Genomic DNA, 18,580 nt, shown 5'->3' on the forward strand with positions numbered 1-18,580 from the left:
GTGTGTGCAGCCAAAGTGTGTATTTTAAGCAGAGCAGTATTTGTAAAATGCCTAGGGTCTACATGTTGGTTTTATCGTTTGCTTTCAGGCTCTTCTGAAGAAACATGAAGCTTTGATGTCTGATCTTTCCGCTTACGGCAGTAGCATCCAGGCACTAAGGGAACAGGCCCAGTCATGCCGGGTAAGGAAGGATGCTAATCATGGTGCTAAAATTCTTGGGTCAGGAGAAGGTAAAGACAAAGCTTAATAACAGTTGTTCTTTCTGAGAACTTATTGCAGACTGTACTTGATTTTCTCAGAAGGCTTAGTGGCCTGTTTTTATAATCATAACAGGCAGCTGTGTTGCACTGGAAGAAAACAGGATAATGTGGAGGGTTTCAAGGTTTGAGCCCAGACAGCACCTAAACTAAGTCTATCTGCATTATATTTGTTTCAGCAAGAATAATTTTAAGGCACTACAGTAGCTTTAACTAAGGCTGAAGTATTTTTAGGAGAACTACATTGATTGTAATAAACGTGGAACAACTAATTTTTCCTGTGCTCCTTCTCTGCTAGCAACAAGTTGCTCCCACAGATGATGAAACTGGAAAAGAGCTGGTTCTGGCACTCTATGATTACCAAGAGAAGAGTCCCCGGGAAGTGACTATGAAAAAGGGAGATATCCTCACCTTACTCAACAGCACCAACAAGGTATGCACTTGCCTCCTGGATTGCTGAGCTGCTTGGCTTACTTTGTTTAGTGTGTTCTGTGGAGCTTTTGTGTTTGGGTTTTTTTTTTTTTGGGGGGTGGTGTTTTTTTGGGGGTTTTTTGGGTTTTTTTTTTAAGTTATGGTTTTGTTCCAGACTGTTTATTTTTTTAATAAGAGCATTCAAAGAGGTTGAAGCATTTGCACATTTAGTCCGGGTTCCCATTCAGCGCCTTAGCATACCTCTTCACCTCGTTCTCATGACTTCGATAGCTGCCAGCTTTTCTAAGTCAGATAAACAACATGCTATAGGGCATGTGTCTGTGAGAAAACTTATTTCCCTACTGTTGAGGAATTTTTGGCCAAACACAAGGGGAGATGAGGAAGTAAGACCTCTGTCTTCACGAGATGGTTTGTTTGAAATTATCTCCATAAAAAGAGCGAACGGTTGTGAGCATCACTGGTTTTCTTGTGTTAATAGAAGCCTCTAATTTGCAGCTTTCAGTAGCTCAGCAAACTTTATGCTTGATGCTTACCTTACAGTGTTGTGGGGTGTTTTTTTTTTTTTCCAGGACTGGTGGAAGGTTGAAGTTAATGACCGTCAGGGCTTTGTACCAGCTGCCTATGTGAAAAAACTAGATCCTGCCCAGTCTGCATCCCGAGAGAATCTCCTGGAAGAACAAGGCAGCATAGCATTGCGACAGGAGCAAATTGACAACCAGTAAGATCTAACTGATGAGATACGACACCCATCCAGCATTTGCTGGCTTGGCCTTTGCCTCACATATGCCAGAAGTTTAGGTTGATACCTCTCACATTAGGAAGTGATTAACTGGAGCAAAACAAGGGGCTCCTTCACCAGGGGCACCATATTGAGTTGTTTTATTCTTATTCTAGATTTTCTCATTGCTTTTCCCATTTTTAACTGTAAAACTCATGACACTAGAGCTCAGCTTGCTGTCTGACTTCAATATTTTATGTGTTCCTTTTGTTGTTGTACTTAACAACTTAAACTTGTTTGTGAGTCTGTCCTAAGCAGCTCTTGTATTTGTAGTTGTCACTTCTTAATGTGTGATCTGTTTTGAAAAGCTTTCTTGAAGTTGGTTACAGAAAGTACAGTAACCTCCCTATACAGGGCTGCCTCTGGAGGTGACCTCCTTAGGAGCTGTGACTACTTTGGTGCCAGCTCATTACTGTTTTTTCCTGAAATGCGGTGCCATTATTTGTTGCTGTTATATGGGCTAAAACAGCCCCTCTCCTTTTTTTTTTTTTTTTTTTTTTCCTCTAGAAGAGGAACATGCCATTGAAAACAGAAAACTGTATGGCTGCTTGGTAATGACCTCCTAAAGCACATGGTAGTTGTAGATTAGTTCAAGCAAGGGCTGTGGGTGATAGCTGTGAGCTACTGGCTCATCTTATCAAGCCACTTGTTAAGCCAAAGCTGAAAGTTTTATGCATACTCCCATCTGTTTGCAGCTACGCTGTCATTCTACATGAGAATTTCTTCCCACTCAGTTGTTTTGAGTCACCAGTTATTACAGTGACATACAATAATTACTAGCTTTAGCTCTAGAATTAAAAAAACCCCAATAACTAAAAGAAACAAGCCGATAAACAAAAAAAGCTCGTACCAGGGAGAAGAAAGGATGCTGGAAAATTGTGACTCATTGTTCAAGATTTTAATAGTGTGTAACTTTGTGGGTTTGCATGCTGCTTCTAAGAACTAGAATAGGGGTGTCTTGTCCTAGAGCCAAGGAGAGGGGACCAGCGTTTAGTTTGCAGTCACATGGCACAATGATCAGGAAACGAGGAGACCTTATAGAGAGGGTTAACTGTACTGCTGAGGTTTTCTTACGTGAAATGTACTCCTGGTCTGATTTGCTTTGTTTGCTTCTGAATGACACCTGATTTTCTCCATTTAAATGTGAACTCTTAATCATCTCCTACCACAGACAACCCATGGATGGAGCTGCTGCTTTCATTATTTTTGTTAATCTGACTAATTTTTCGCATGCATTTGCTGTGCTCCCTCTGTCTGTGCAGGACTCTCATAACTAAGGAAGTCGGCAGTGTATCTCTGCGTATGAAACAGGTCGAAGAACTGTGAGTAGGATTAGTCCTTTCTAAACCATGCTGTCTCCATACTGTCACTGTTCATTCTCCTTGTGTCTGTCTTTCTTTGGGAAAGCTGCTCCAAAGAGACACTAAGGAAGCAACTTCTGCAGTGTGAATTATTTTAGTTTAGATGAGTGTTGTGGTATGTGTTTCGTGCTCTTTATAGCCAGCCATCCAGCCAGCTGCTTATCTTGTTGGTCACCTCTGCGCTGCTGAATTGGTTGATGGTGTTTTCCATTATGCTGATTTTGCCTACCAAATGAGGCTTTAGGGATATCCAGACTCTTTTCTTTAAAAAGCATCTCTTGCATTTTCTGAGGTGCTGTTATAAATATGAATTTGTTTATATAAATGTAGAAAAAAATACCTACACAAAGTACTACGTCACAAATGAATGCCTTAGAGTTTGGGAAGGGTGGAGTTACCAGAGTTTATCACATAAAGTAACATTCATGCTGGGTAGTCAAAAAGCATTAGTTTATTTGTATAGAATGATTGGTTTTTATTATAACGTTAACTTAATTTTCAAACTTGTGTTCACATCTCCTGGAAGAAATACCAAGTTTGCATTATGGGCTTGGAAGCCGGTGGGGGATCCAGAGCAATAGTGTTCCCTGGCTGTCTTTTTATTGTGAATGTGTTTCTTGAGAATCAAAAGTGAAAGTATTCTGTTAATCTCTGAAGCGTTACAAAGCAACTTTGAGGGAAGGTCTGCTTCTGAAGTTTTGCCCCAGATCCTCTATGAGCTTTGCAAGTACTTAATACCTGACATTGCATGGTGAGGTAAACTTCTGCAGGCAGGGCAGGCTTCAAAACAGTGTTTTCGTGTGTGCAGTAGCTCATTCAAGTCAGGGTAGAATGTTTCCATTCAAACCTAATACGAAAAATTCTTAGTTCCGTTCTATCCAGCCTTAAACCAAGATAGACCGGGAACCACGAAGTCTCTCCTTCCGTGGAAAGACCCAGAGTTGATGATCAGTTTGGTGGGTAGACATTACAGCCCAGGGTATCAAAGATCTCCCTCAGCAGACTTTGTCACCTCTGAGTTACTGGTAAGGAAAATGCCACATTGCTGAACTCTGCAAGCTGGGAGGTGTCACTGCTCAGTGTTCGCCTGCGTGCTCCAGTGCGGCAAGTGAAAACACTGTAAGGTTGCCATTCCCCCATATGAGGACCCTGCAGATATCTCAGCAGTGTCTTACATTATTTGATTTAAGAACATCGAAGTGGATATCCTCATGGCTTAATAATGACAACCAGTTGCTGCTGTTGATCACTGTGGTAGACCAATGTGCAATCTGACTGGGGTATAAATACCCACCCAAGTGCAGGTAGAATATCTGAAATGCCAGAAGGCTTAAAACAGAGTAACAGTAAGAATGGGTGGTAAGGGTGTGGCTTTTCTGAATGCAGGCTCCTTAGAAACAGTCATTCTGCATTTCTGGAGAGATCTGTAATTCAGTATCAATGATTGTACAACTTCTGTTGGCTTTTTTTTCAGCAATAGCTTGGGAAAGGTCTTGTAGGATTGTCTGTGTTTGGTTGGTTACCAGGAATGAAATAGCAGACAGCAGTTTTCGTGTGTTTTTAAGTAAACAGCTGGTCTTTTGAAGTTTATTTGCCTGTTCAAACCAATTTAAACATTGTAGATGTTTTACATATATTCTAATGTAGATGAGGAGTAATTTCACTGATGATGTTGTGAGTTCCACAGATATAAAAACAGTGCATGTGAAATGAGTTTCATGGATTTCCCAGTTGTGTAAATAACACCTTTTTTTAAACATTCAGCAGATTTTGCACTGAATAAGGCCTAGGTAAGGCATTTCTGTGCAATAGGTGGGAGGCTAGTGGATTTTGATGGTCTGATGGCAAATGATGTACTATAGGAAAGTACTTCTCAGAAAGTTAGCCCCTATGGAGTCATTCCTTCACTGCAGTGCTGCTGCAGTTTGAGCCTACCCTGACCGAAGCTGGGAAGTGGGTTTGCTTTTGCCTGGTGTTGCATGCGGGAGGTCTCATTTTGGTGTGCAGTTTCCATTTACCTGATCACGTACAAGCAGATCATTCTGTAGAAGATAGTGTGTAGGCTGCAGGAGTTTCCCACATCTTTTGTGATACCAGTACTCGGTAACTGTGACTGGTCGCTTCAGTCTCACTGCCCCCTGCTTTCCTTTTCTGCTCGTTCCAGGTATCACTCTCTTCTTGAGCTGGGAGAAAGACGTAAAGGCATGCTTGAAAAAAGCTGTAAGAAATTTATGCTTTTCCGTGAAGCTAATGAGCTTCAACAGTGGATCAATGAGAAGGAAGCTGCACTCACCAGTGAGGAAGTGGGTGCTGACCTGGAGCAGGTGGAGGTGCTGCAGAAGAAATTTGATGATTTCCAGAAGGTATATTGTAATGCTGCGTAATGTGTGTGTTGGTTTTGGTCTCTCCCCTCAGGCTTTCTGACCATATGTCCATGATAATTTTTCATAGCTGAGCGTAGTTTGGAAGGAAACATAGCTTTGGTTGGAAATAAATAGGTATATATGTTGGGTTTTTTTAATTTTGTTTTGTGAGGATAGAGAGAATCCCACATTCAAAAGTCTTCTGTTTCATTACAGTCTCTAGGTTGCTACATGCTTCCCAGCTCATGGAGAACTGAATCCTATTAAAATTTAAATGCAAGTTCTCCACTATTACTTTTTTAACCAGGTTCCCTTTCTGCTGTGTAGAAAGCTCTCTGTCAATCTGTTTGGCTGGAAGCATATGTGTCTTAGTAAAGTTGCTTTTTAAGTTGGATGATAGCTTTTGATTTTCACGTTGGTAATGTTGTGTACCTCACAGTTTAAAAGTGTATTTCATTCCTGGTTGTTAATTAACTTTGTGTACAGAAAGCTCTGATAACAGTGCGTTTCTTTAATCCATTGATGCTTGGCGCTGGCAGCTGGGGTTTCTTGGCACAGACGCTCATACGTTGTATATTCACTGGGAACTGTAACGGTCACGCGTGCCCAATTCCTGCTCTTTACAAACTGCGCTTTTTGCCACCCCTGGTGTGCCACCTTGCTCCACATTTTGCTTGCATTAATGTTAATGCTGTGATGTTTGACTGTTCTGTGCAGGATTTGAAAGCTAACGAGTCACGGCTGAAGGACATAAACAAGGTTGCGAATGACCTGGAGTCGGAAGGGTTGATGGCAGATGAAGTGCAAGCAGTACAGCAACAGGTCCGTTTTCTTTCTTGACTTTTTCTCCTCTTGAGAAGCGAAAGACTTTCTTCCTTTCTTTTGTCTGTCTTCCGCTTTGTGTGTCATTGCAAGATTCCAGCTGTTCGTCTTTGCTCTCTGGTCTGATAATACTGGTATTCTAACCAGAGATATCTAATGATAGTGCTACAGCAAATTGCACCCTCTAGAGCTTTTTTCTTTCCATTTTTTTAGGAATGGAAAGTCTTTAAAATAATATTAGAAGTTGTGGAGAGTTCATGCATTAGCTTTGCTTCATATAAATTGGAAATTTCAGCCTTCATTTCTTTGCAGGAAAAATGGTGAGGAATGCTAGGAGAAAAGAGAAATAAAATAGAGCTCAGCTTACAGGGGAAGGATTTTGTGGGGTTTCTGTTCTGTTTTTTCAGTAACATACCGAATTTTTTTCCAGCTTTTCACATACTTGTGCTATTTCTGTAAATAATTCTATCTGGTGCCAACAGAGTACTGAAGCAGCTTGTTTTATTTTCTGAGCTCTAAGGTGATGTGTTGCAGTGGATGGCTGAGTAGTCAAACTCCCATTTCTGAGACATTTAAGTTGCACAAGCACTGTTTAGCTTAATGACATGCTTGTAACCAATTTATAGAAGAAATGTTCTCAAAAACAGTAAAAGCTTTATTTCTGTTAGAAAATAACAACTTGTTTCTGTTTGTCCTTCCTTTGCAGGAAGTCTATGGTATGATGCCCAGGGTAAGTGTTGGTTTCTGAAATAGTGTGGCAGTTATAACAGGTTTGGGGTGTACAAGTAGAAGTTCAACTGTAATTCTAGTCCATTTCCATGAAGAAATTCAACGACTTTGAATGGACATAAAAAGATTATCTTATTTTTGATCCTTTTGTTTCCTGGGTCTCTTACCCCACATCACAAGTCAGTGCAGAGTGGGATAACCCAAAATGCCAGAAATACTTCTGTAAAAATTGATTTGGTCTGTTAAAGATCAAACATGGAGAACTTTCAAATATTTTTAGTATGTTCTGATAGTTATAGATTTTGCTCCCTGTTTAAAGCTGTTTCTTCACATTTTCATACAGGATGAAACTGATTCTAAGACAGCCTCTCCTTGGAAGGTAGGTGTCATTGCTTAATAGCACACAACGGGGAAAGTAAAACAGAACTGCAGCACATCATCTTTTTAGACCATGTGCCTTCTCGTGTGCCCTTTTTTCTTTTTTTATTCCCCCCTTTTTTTAAAGACTGTTGACAAAGTGATTTAATGGTGTCCTAGTCTCAGTAACTGTTTGAATCAGTGGTGATTTACGGTTAGTGACTTTCATTTCACTTTGCTTGTTTATTAACAAGCATGTTACAAAAATTTGTTGAGCGTTCAACCTTCATATACTTGCATACAGATTCTCTGAATATATAAAGATGTCATATAGGTACTACTCTTCGTTTTAAAAGTAAAAGCCATCTAGGCAAAGTCAAGTAACCATGTCAGCTCTCTATTTAAAGGTATAAGAATAACTGAAATTGGTTTCAGTTATTCAGCATTATTTCAGAACTACTCTCGCCATAGAAATTGCTGACAGTCTGGTTTTTACCTCTCTGCTGTGAAACTCTGTTTTGTTTTGAGCTTGTACTGTAAGACTGATTCCAGTTTTATACCAGTGTTTTTAGGAATTACATGGCCAGTATATGTGAAATAATCCTTGTTCACTTAGCATGAGTTATTTTTCTTATGTAGCCATCAGAAAGAAATGGTTTTATTCCTGAAAGTCACAGCTATTTATGTCAGTATTCCCTTAGTAAGGAATATATTGTACGTGTGTAGCAGCACGTTTGCCTTCCATTATTCATCTCTAGCTCATTTTCCACACTAGTTAGAAGAAGCCTTTCTCCATTCATTAGTGGCTTACAGTGGAGTAGCTGTCACCTGCTGATGAATAAAAATATCATGAATATTTTTGACATTGTCCAACATCGTGCTGTTCTCTATAATATTTCATTCCCATGTTTCATGTCTTACATCCACCCTCTTTTTACAATTTTTTTTTTTGCACAGATGATACACATGTACGGTGAATTCTAACAGTCTCGTAGTAACTTAGCAAACTATAAGTTCTTCTCTGTGCATATCTGCAAAGGGATGAATTTTATAAGTAATCCATCATTGTCAGAAAAGTAGATTGCGTATTAGAGGGAATTGGTCATTATTTTTCTAATTAACCTTCACCAATTTTGAAGATGATCTAGAAATATCTGAATTAACTGCTAAGCTGATTTTTAATGCGACATTTTTTATTTCTGTTTTATCATACAGTCTGCACGTATGATGGTACACACAGTGGCAACCTTTAACTCAATCAAGGTAATACAACTTTTTCTGAGCTGATTTAAAAGCTGAGAATATTTTTTACCCTCCCTTTCCATAGCCTCTGTCTTTCATCACTCTTTATAAACCCTTTTGAATGAACTTATTGAAAGAAGTGTTGACATATGCAGCATTTGCTTCTCTGGTTACATCAATATCTTATTTATATACATAAAATAATTTGGTTTTAAGTCTCAGGGAAACCTTTAAAATTATTTTGTTTAACTGGGGTACTTGAATTTGTGCATTCTTCTGGAATTAAGGAGAATCTAGTAACCTTCACCTGTAGTGAAAGGCCAATCTTGACTTTTCATGTATCTTTTTGACGCTTGATGAAGTTTATATACTATAAAAGAAGGAAGTGTAGCTATTTTGGGAAATCTTCCAGCATTGCTGTCAGTATTCTCTGTAGACCCCGAAACAAAATCTATAAGAATGGAGATGAAGAAATGTTTTTAGGTTGAAGAAATGAAGAAGAGGTTGTTGGCATGTGTGCAGATGCCAGCAGAATGAAGAAGGTGCAGATAAGCACAGCAAACAAAATGTTACTGGCTGCTAAATTTTCTGTTTGACATCACCAAGTTTCAGTGAGTCCAGCACAAGAATTCCCTGTGTAAACGGTAATGCTGTAAGACTGGTCTGCAATATCAGCGGGGATTTTTTGTTTGTTTTGCAGGAACTGAATGAACGCTGGAGAGCTCTGCAGCAGTTAGCAGAGGAGCGAAGCCAGCTGTTGGGCAGCGCTCACGAAGTCCAGAGATTCCACAGGTGAGGGGATTGTCTTGTATCTGGTCTTAATTCAGTAAAATGCTTAATCTGTTAAGAGTTATAAAACATAGTTGGACCTATTCCAAACAAATCATATTTCAATCCCCAGCTTGTTCAGTGGGAGTTACACCACCAGTGGTCCAACAAGAATTCTTTATATTCTTCCTAGAAAAAGAAAGACTTGTTTACATGAAACCATGAATTTCTGTGGGATTGGGAGGTCTGGACTACTGTTCTGTATTGCCAAAGTTAACTTCTGTCATCTTGGGAAATAATTTAATAAAACCATAAACTATGTGAGCTTTTCTAGAAGTTGTCGACCTGCTAGGTATCAGAGATCCTAGTACAAGCTCCATTTTAATTCACTTTTTGCCTTCCCTTCACTCAAATCAGAGATGCTGATGAAACAAAAGAATGGATAGAGGAGAAGAACCAAGCATTAAATACAGACAACTATGGACACGACTTGGCCAGTGTGCAGGCTCTGCAGCGCAAACATGAAGGCTTTGAGAGAGACTTGGCAGCTCTCGGAGACAAGGTGTGATTGTGAGGACAAACCCAAAGGCTTCCTTTTTATTTAGTAGAAATGACTGAACTATAGAAAAGGTTCTTTTGTCTTCATGTGTTTATTTCCCTTTCTCTAATTCTAGGTGAACTCTCTTGGTGAAACTGCCCAGCGTCTGATCCAGTCACATCCAGAATCTGCTGAAGATCTCCAAGAAAAATGTACTGAGTTGAATCAGGCTTGGAACAGTCTGGGAAAACGTGCTGACCAGCGGAAAGAGAAGCTTGGAGATTCTCATGACCTGCAGCGTTTCCTCAGTGACTTCAGGTAAAGATGCCATTCCCCTCCCCCTCAATTTGTCTGCTGTATTATTAGTAAGCTCATTGTTACACAGGAATATTTCTAGGGATGGTTCAAAAAAGGACTGTTTTTCCTGTTCTGATTTATTTCAATGGAGGAAGGGAAAAAGTCTCCTTTTACATGTGTTTGCAGGGACCTCATGTCGTGGATCAATGGAATCCGGGGCCTGGTCTCTTCAGATGAACTTGCAAAGGACGTGACTGGAGCTGAAGCTTTATTGGAAAGGCACCAGGTATGTGAAAGATGATAAGTGTGCATCATAAACATCAACAAATGTTTCTTTTTCTGACACTTTCCATTTAGAGTTCCAAAAATAGTTCCCTTCCAGCTCTGCTGTCTAGTTATTTAATAATGCATCTCTGTACCTTGCAGGAGCACCGCACTGAAATAGATGCAAGGGCTGGCACTTTCCAGGCATTTGAACAGTTTGGCCAACAGCTTCTGGCTCGTGGACACTATGCCAGCCCAGAGATCAAGGAGAAACTGGATATTCTAGAGCAAGAACGGAGAGACCTAGAGAAGGCCTGGATCCAGCGCAGAATGAAGCTAGACCAGTGCCTAGAACTACAGGTACTCTGCTGCATGTTTAAAAAGAAAAATAATTCCTCCTTTCATAAGAAAGTTCATTCTTCCATAGTGATGAGCAGTGCTCTTGGTCTGTCTTTCTTATGCTTTGGAGTTTTTTCTCCCCAGCTGTTTCATCGGGACTGTGAACAAGCTGAAAACTGGATGGCTGCCCGAGAGGCTTTCCTAAATACAGAGGATAAAGGAGACTCCTTGGACAGTGTGGAGGCACTCATCAAGAAACATGAAGATTTTGATAAGGCAATCAATGTCCAGGTGAGGAGTGTAGCTTGAAGTAAGGGGAAAATAGTTTAGTTTTTCTTATGCCAACGATTAGCAAAATAATTTACTACCATGTATGGCTTCTAGGTTCAGTTCTAAACATTCAGCCGTTTGGGGTCCGCTGCGGAAGTTTGGAAACGGCTAATGCAGATAGGGATGTATTTTTGTGTAAATCTCTTACTGGTGTTCTTTTATTCTCTTTTTGCAACAGACAAAAGGTATATTTTCAGTTTCTCGTAACAGAAAGCTGCTTACTTTCATTGAGAGATCATACTGCTGTAGCTTAAAATCCAAAATATACTTATTTCCTAAATGCCACGGGTGAAAGATGTTCTGAAGTTGAACTCTCCAGTCCTATAGAAGATAGGCTTCCTTCATAGAGTCACATTTACATTAATGTACATTTAAGGAAGAAAAAAAAAGTCTTGTTCTATTCCACACCCTGCTTGTCACTTGACCTTAAGGAATCACACTTCTAATTTATGGCTTCTGTTTTTAACAGGAAGAGAAAATTGCCGTCTTACAGTCTTTTGCCGACCAGTTGATCTCTGCTGATCATTATGCTAAAGGAGTCATTGCTAATAGACGCAATGAGGTTCTGGACAGGTCAGTATCGCCCTGTTAGATGGGCTGCAGATATTAACTGAAGGAAAATGTTCTTTGGCAACTTTTTGTAGCTGTTAAATGTGATGCCATGTGCAATCCTAGTTTTTCATTCAACACGTGTATTTAACTGCATACAGGTGGCTTCGTCTGAAAGCTCAAATGATTGAAAAGAGGTCGAAGCTAGGAGAATCTCAGACACTCCAGCAGTTCAGTCGTGATGTGGATGAAATAGAAGCTTGGATCAGTGAAAAGCTCCAAACTGCAAGTGATGAGTCCTATAAGGATCCCACAAATATCCAGGTGAATATGATTCTCATCTCAAAAATCAAAATTTAGTTGTTAACTTTGCAAAGCATACTCTGGTTTGAAAAAATATGCTCAGGAATTCTTGTTCGGTGATAACAGAATAATACACCGTGTTGGACATGGTCTCCCTTTAACAAAGAGAAAATGGAAATTACATTATGCATGAAAGGAGACCCAAAATAGAACTCACTTGGTAATTATTGATGCATATCATTAATAAGATATGTGGTAATCTGCAGCAGCAAGTTTTCTGAAGAAACCCCTGAGTAGCGATTCTGTCTTTCTCCCACATCTAGATAATAAAATAAGAAAATGGGGTTCTTGGGTCTCATCTTCATCTCTGTCTTATGTCTGAAGATGTGAGGTCTCATTTATTTTTCAGTATTGAGGAATAATTAATTAAAGTTACCTCTATTGTTTTAATGCTGATTTATGAAGTAGTATGAATGCACTGAACTGCTTCTCTCAATCTGTTTTATAGCTTTCCAAACTGCTGGTAAGTAGTTTGGACTAGCCCTGGTATGTGAATTTATTTTCTTTGTATAGCTTACGTGTGAGCACAAGGTCTGGTTGCAGTCTGTTGCTCCATCCATCAGCTCATGCAATCTCTTTGTTTTCTAGTAGTTCTTGACCTACATCCAGGTACAGCTATTGATCTTCATGTCAAAGGCGTGGCTTTTTCCTTAATGCGTATTCAGCATCTTTTTTTTTATGCATTTGTTTTGCAGGTGTTCTGCATGATCTGTTTAATTTGTGGTGTATTAGTGATGCAGGACGGTGAGGTTTTTAGGAGTTAGCCCATACAAAAATGGGTTTCTGTCCTTTTTCAGAAATTTGGCTGTTGGGTCTGTCATCTGCCTGTCTGGATCTTCGGTGATGATGATTTAACATGTGGCACATAATGCCAGCTCTGTTAGTTTGTGTTCATAGAATCAAATGCTGAAGAAGGAAGATTCAATAAAATTATAGACCCAGATGGCTTAGCTTTTGCAGCAGTAGTACAGAAGGAAATAATGTAGAAGGAACACTCCAGAAAAAGACACGCAGCAGATGGAAAGCTGACAGGACTTGTAAGAATCCAAGCAGTGGAGTAAAATATATGGAAGGAGAAGGCACAGCAAAGAAAGGGGAAGCTAACCAGAGTAAGAAAGGAAAGAATCATCATTTGTCACGTTAGGCTGACATACATTGAATTTTATATTTTCTTTTAGTTAAAAAAAATTAGAATTTTCTGATAAACAAAAAAGGCTTGTCTTGGATTTGTTGTCATGGTAATGATATGGAGAGATGCGATTGGCAGCTTCTTAATTGACTTCTACATGTTGGTGAATCTGGCTTTGAAGGATGTGTTTCTATAATCTCAGCATTCAGGATGAACAGTTCCCAAAATGAAGCAGTTCATGCAGAATCTCTCATGCCAGCGCTACAGTATTTTCCATCTTTTATTTTTAATCTAACACTTCCCTTCATTCCATTCTCTCAGGGCATTGTATACCTGTGTCCAGTGTTACTAGCATCTCCAGTTAATTCTTCTAAATTCTGTCTTGTTGTTTTTGTGCTGTTGTTATCTTCCCGGTGGGTGGATGGATGGTGTATATATGAGACAGAGCTGCATACTGCCTCCCACACCAAGGCTCCTGGTGTTCTCATGGTCCTCTCAACTCAGCAGAGAAATTTTTTTAACAAATAATTCACAGTTATTTTTATAGAGTTTATGGTTATTAATTCACTATTTTAATATATCATGTGGTCACGTATTATTTGACTAATATCAAAACTGTGCAGAAAGCAGCTGCAGCAGTGATTTCCCTTAATTACCTATCGATTAGGAAGGAAATAGAAATTTGTGAAATTACTGTAGGAGTAGAAAGGATGATCCACTGTGCTCTGCTTAGGGTACGTGTAATTGCTGCTTTTCAAAGGTGGTGGCATTGAAAATGAGAAACCTTTGAGGAACAGCTAAGCTTAATGCAAGGAACATTGCCTGGGCGTCTGTAAAACACAGATGTTGTATCAGGTCAGGGACAGTTTTGCGAGGTCAGAGTTTGATGGTTGCTCAGATTAATGAGAGTTACTATTTGAGTGAGCAGTAAGTATTCTTACTGAGAGAGAGAACTTCTTGAGATCAGGCTGCGTACAAACCACAAGATAACTCTTCTGCTCTCGGCCCATGAGAACAATTCAGGAGCCCCTTGTCTGGTCTCTAACAGTTTTTCTTTTGTCGTATTCAGAGCAAACACCAGAAGCACCAAGCCTTCGAAGCTGAGCTCCATGCCAATGCCGATCGGATCCGTGGAGTCATCGATATGGGGAACTCGCTGATTGACAGAGGAGCGTGCGCTGGCAGCGAGGATGCTGTGAAGGTAGGTGCAACACGTCTTAGAAAGTTTGCTTAGTTTTTGCTTTGAGAAGTGTTGGAATAACTGGGGGAGGAGACTGTCCCTCAAAAATAAATCTTGTTCCACAGAAGCTTTTCTATTTCAGCTATGCAGTAGAAATCAGGGTAATCATTCTGCTTTGTTCTCAAGGGTGAGAAGTTTTCTGATCCTATGATTGGGATGTAAACGTTTGAATTATAGCTAGGCAGCATGAAATAGTGATTGTGTATTTTGCATATCTGGAATCAGCAGCCAGACCTGTACCATATTCTGGTTTTGTGTTTATCAGAACTTAATGTATTTAGTTTACAGCATTTATCTTTTCCGTTTTACAACAGGCACGCCTAGCTGCCCTGGCTGACCAGTGGCAATTCCTGGTACAGAAATCAGCAGAGAAGAGTCAGAAACTGAAAGAAGCCAATAAGCAACAGAATTTCAATACTGGAATCAAGGACTTTGATTTCTGGCTTTCAGAGGTAACTGACATTGGGATTATTTACTTGCAAGACTTGTTTTTTCTAATTTTTTATTCCCTTTGCTGATGTTAGATTTAGTCGAGCACAGTCCACCTTTGAGCAAGTCTAGATTTATTTTGAAAAAATCTTTATTTTGACTAAAAATCTTTTATGTTATTTATAAACAATAAGGTGAGAAGTATATTTGCATAGAATCTGTTAGGAATTAAACAGGTGATGAGGCAAAGGTAGAAAACTGAGGAGAGAATTAATTTGCACAGTTAAGAACATTATAATTTCAAGGGTTTTGTGAAAACACAACTCGTACTCTATCCCCTTTGTCCTTCCCCACCCCCAGGTGGAGGCTTTGTTGGCATCTGAAGACTACGGGAAGGACTTGGCATCAGTTAACAACCTTCTGAAGAAACACCAGTTACTGGAAGCTGATATATCTGCTCATGAGGTATTGCTTTCTCTTTAGCTTTGGAAGATAAATCACAGTAATCAGCAAATTCTACAGATACCACTTCGATGCATGCTGCAGTCAGACACTTGTTGAAACATGTTTTCTTAGTAAAAACTGTGACTGCACAGTAGCCAGATTATGATTTTTATACTGACATAACAAACCCAGAGATGAGATCCAAGCAATTCACGCACTTTTTTCACCCACCTTTCCAGGATCGTCTGAAAGACCTGAACAGTCAGGCCGATAGTTTGATGACCAGCAGTGCTTTTGATACATCCCAAGTGAAGGACAAACGTGAGACCATCAATGGGCGCTTTCAGAGGATTAAGAGTATGGCAGCTGCCCGCCGTGCAAAGCTGAACGAGTCCCACCGTTTGCATCAGTTTTTCCGTGATATGGATGATGAGGAGTCTTGGATCAAGTGTGTATTTTGGAAATTCTAGGCTCTGGCATGGGGCCATGTGCTTGCTGCCAGCTTGCTAACAACATTCGTAGTCTGTGGTAGGGTTTTATAACTTGCCTTTTCCACAAGTATGTGTCTCTACAAGAAATCACCTTTGCACCTTGTTCAAGGAAAACTATGTTGGAAATGGCTTCAGCACTGGTTTGGGTGGGGCTTCTGACCTACAGTTTCCTTTGGTCAAACCCCAAGAGGGAAAGGTCTGTACTGGAAAACGTAGTGCTGTTTAGACCTGCACCAGATAATTGAAATTTAGTCTTTTTGGGAAAGCTCCTAGCAAAAATTCAAACCTTACTTTTTCAGTTTGAAGTATTTTTTTCATTTTAGCTAGTTGTAGTAATTAATCAAATGCTCTCTCCATGTTGGTATTAGTATCTTTGGAGGAAGGAAAGAAGTGAGCCACATAGAAATCATTCAAATTAGAGCACTTTTTTGTCATGCTTGTAAAATAAAAAAATGAAATTGGACAACAGCAGGTAAACTTTACCAAAGGTATCTATCATCTTAGATTTTCTCTGTACTGTTTCCCTTCTATCCTTCAGAGAGAAAGGATAGGCCCGCTGTCACCCTCCTTCTTTCCCCCGCACGTTAACCCCTGAGTGTGCTGCCAGGAGCCAGCTGCTGTTTGCTGGTAACTCATGTAGACAGATTTTCACATCCAAGGTTTTTGTGGTGTGAAGGGTGTTTCCTTACGCAGCGTTCTGGTGGTTTTGTTTTTTTTTTTTTTCTTTTGTCAGGTTTGACCTACAGAAGTAATTTTCAAATTCTGTCTTTTTCTCTTCTCTCTTGAATTTAGAGAGAAGAAACTGTTGGTTAGCTCGGAGGACTATGGCAGAGACCTAACGGGTGTGCAGAACCTCAGGAAAAAACACAAGCGCTTAGAAGCAGAACTAGCTGCCCATGAACCTGCTATCCAGGTAAGTGTCTCTCTCTCCTCGACACATTTCTCTAGAAGTAACATCTTGCTTGTTTGTGGCAAATACAAAAGCCAGTAGCAGGTTTGTTGGAATCCAAATAGAGTACATAAGAGAGCAAGGGATGTTCCATTACCTGTGTGTTTCTCTGCTTCGCAGGGTGTTCTAGACACCGGTAAGAAGCTTTCCGATGATAACACAATTGGAAAGGAGGAGATACAGCAGAGACTGGCTCAGTTTGTGGATCACTGGAAAGAGTTAAAGCAGTTGGCAGCTGCTAGGTGTGTGAGACATGTTTTTGTAAAATTCAGTATTAATTAAAACAGCTACATGGACTTGACTGAATTTACTGAATTTTGGGGTTTTAGGGTATGGGTCATCAGTCAGTACTACGATGTAATAGCACATATCACTGATGACAGACTCTAAGAGACTGTTGAAAAGAATTTCAGTGATAATGATCCTCAGTAGAAACATGAGTCTTTTTTTGAGGAATGCTTTGTTTAGCCTTTTCTTGCACCAGCTGGAAACATTAGACTTGAAATTAACTGGCTTTAATCCACTACCAGAATGTTTTTCTGAACAGAGCTGTTGGGAGAAGATGATTCATTTTAGTCCTTCAATAGCTGCAGGCTTTGTGGCCTGAGGAATTTCTAGAGCTGTAGACATTGCAGACTGCTGCTGGAAAGTGTGAATGTCTGTGTGTTTAGTGTTCAGTCCCTGTTCCTTCTTAGGTTTTCTGCTGCTGTAATTTGTTTTCACGTTTTGTGTCTAAAAGCCATGGGGTGACACTGTGGCTAAGTTTACTTTTCCCCCACAGGGGCCAGCGTCTAGAGGAGTCTCTGGAGTACCAGCAGTTCGTTGCAAATGTTGAGGAAGAAGAAGCCTGGATCAATGAGAAAATGACGTTGGTAGCCAGCGAGGATTATGGGGACACGCTTGCTGCTATCCAGGTATGGAGAAAGTTGTCAGCTCTTTGTTGTTCTTATTGCATTATTGTTGGTTAGAGCTTAACGAACCTTTTCCTTAACTGCCTTTCCAACGTAGAGGTTACAGTTGGTTCCTTTTGAAGGCTTGCATTGTAAAAAACATTAATTCATTTTATAAAAGTATCCCAGGTGTGTTATTTCCTGTAGAAATGACTTGCAATCAGTGTAGTTTTGCATCTCTTGGTCTCTGATGGGCAGTCCTGGTTAATTCAAACAGCTGAAGTTATACTGGAAGTCAATACAGCAAGTTGTGCTAACCAGCTAAGATTAATAGTTTTTGTCAGAAAAAGTTTATGCTAGCTGATTGATAACAGTAAGTTCTTTTTTTTAATTTAAATTTTAATTTAATGGCGAGAAATTATTTTTAAACTTGACTGTGTCTCGTATTTGTAGGGCTTGCTGAAAAAGCATGAAGCATTCGAGACTGACTTCACTGTCCACAAAGACAGAGTGAACGATGTTTGTGCTAATGGAGAGGATCTCATTAAAAAGGTGAGCGTGAACAGGTAAAGAAAAAAGACCTTTGAAGGCTACCCAGGACACTTTCTTGTCAAAGTAGATTTGCTCTTCTCTGAGGACTGATATATCCTCTCTCTGAAAAGAGCTCTTGTTTTTTGCAGCTGAATAAGCTGCTGGTGTTCACTGCTTTCAGAGCTATTTCTGGGACAGTGGTTGTACATCGAGAACAAAATTGAAGTCCTTGCTCTGTCACCTACTTACAGGATGCCTTGGAAAACCTTAAGATCATATGATAAGCATTTTTTTTCCTCCTGTCATGTAGAACAATCACCATGTGGAGAACATTGCCGCCAAGATGAAGAGCCTTAAAGGCAAGGTGTCAGATCTGGAGAAAGCAGCAGCTCAGAGGAAAGCCAAACTGGATGAGAACTCTGCCTTCCTCCAGTTCAACTGGAAAGCAGATGTAGTGGAGTCATGGATAGGTATGTTCTGTGTTGGGCACGTTGCCCTGTCACAAAGAAACTGAAATGCTCCTTCATTTTGAAACATCTCAAACAGCTGCTCGCTGTTGTAACGAGCAGACCTAAACCCAAAGTAATCAGCAGTGCTATACTTGATTTATGCTTTTGGGGTAACCTAATTTGGAATAGAGGGAACGTTTGAGATAGAGGCTGACATTGTTACTGAATTTGTTTCATTT

At 39.9% G+C, this 18,580-nt stretch overlaps 1 protein-coding gene across 5 annotated transcripts in view; it reads left to right on the plus strand.

The window, feature by feature from the left end:
• SPTAN1 (spectrin, alpha, non-erythrocytic 1) overlaps positions 1 to 18,580 on the plus strand; it is a 40,756-nt gene that overhangs the window by 13,278 nt on the left and 8,898 nt on the right. For 2 of the 5 annotated variants that reach the window (XM_010087669.1, XM_010087670.1), the window contains exons 19-45: positions 89 to 181; positions 556 to 690; positions 1,259 to 1,407; positions 2,730 to 2,789; positions 4,993 to 5,191; positions 5,909 to 6,013; positions 6,720 to 6,743; positions 7,086 to 7,121; positions 8,315 to 8,362; positions 9,042 to 9,133; positions 9,527 to 9,671; positions 9,784 to 9,965; positions 10,131 to 10,230; positions 10,371 to 10,568; positions 10,692 to 10,838; positions 11,347 to 11,450; positions 11,588 to 11,750; positions 12,238 to 12,252; positions 13,988 to 14,119; positions 14,473 to 14,610; positions 14,948 to 15,052; positions 15,271 to 15,479; positions 16,315 to 16,435; positions 16,592 to 16,713; positions 17,253 to 17,385; positions 17,815 to 17,913; positions 18,203 to 18,362. In XM_010087669.1, coding sequence (XP_010085971.1) covers positions 89 to 181; positions 556 to 690; positions 1,259 to 1,407; positions 2,730 to 2,789; positions 4,993 to 5,191; positions 5,909 to 6,013; positions 6,720 to 6,743; positions 7,086 to 7,121; positions 8,315 to 8,362; positions 9,042 to 9,133; positions 9,527 to 9,671; positions 9,784 to 9,965; positions 10,131 to 10,230; positions 10,371 to 10,568; positions 10,692 to 10,838; positions 11,347 to 11,450; positions 11,588 to 11,750; positions 12,238 to 12,252; positions 13,988 to 14,119; positions 14,473 to 14,610; positions 14,948 to 15,052; positions 15,271 to 15,479; positions 16,315 to 16,435; positions 16,592 to 16,713; positions 17,253 to 17,385; positions 17,815 to 17,913; positions 18,203 to 18,362 — 3,214 coding nt within the window. The remainder of the gene's footprint in view (positions 1 to 88; positions 182 to 555; positions 691 to 1,258; positions 1,408 to 2,729; positions 2,790 to 4,992; positions 5,192 to 5,908; positions 6,014 to 6,719; positions 6,744 to 7,085; positions 7,122 to 8,314; positions 8,363 to 9,041; positions 9,134 to 9,526; positions 9,672 to 9,783; positions 9,966 to 10,130; positions 10,231 to 10,370; positions 10,569 to 10,691; positions 10,839 to 11,346; positions 11,451 to 11,587; positions 11,751 to 12,237; positions 12,253 to 13,987; positions 14,120 to 14,472; positions 14,611 to 14,947; positions 15,053 to 15,270; positions 15,480 to 16,314; positions 16,436 to 16,591; positions 16,714 to 17,252; positions 17,386 to 17,814; positions 17,914 to 18,202; positions 18,363 to 18,580) is intronic. The other 3 variants (XM_010087671.1, XM_010087672.1, XM_010087673.1) reach the window with 3 other exon arrangements.

Source organism: Pterocles gutturalis, unplaced genomic scaffold, assembly GCF_000699245.1.
Source record: "Pterocles gutturalis isolate BGI_N339 unplaced genomic scaffold, ASM69924v1 scaffold23016, whole genome shotgun sequence".
NCBI classification, from domain to species: domain Eukaryota; kingdom Metazoa; phylum Chordata; class Aves; order Pterocliformes; family Pteroclidae; genus Pterocles; species Pterocles gutturalis.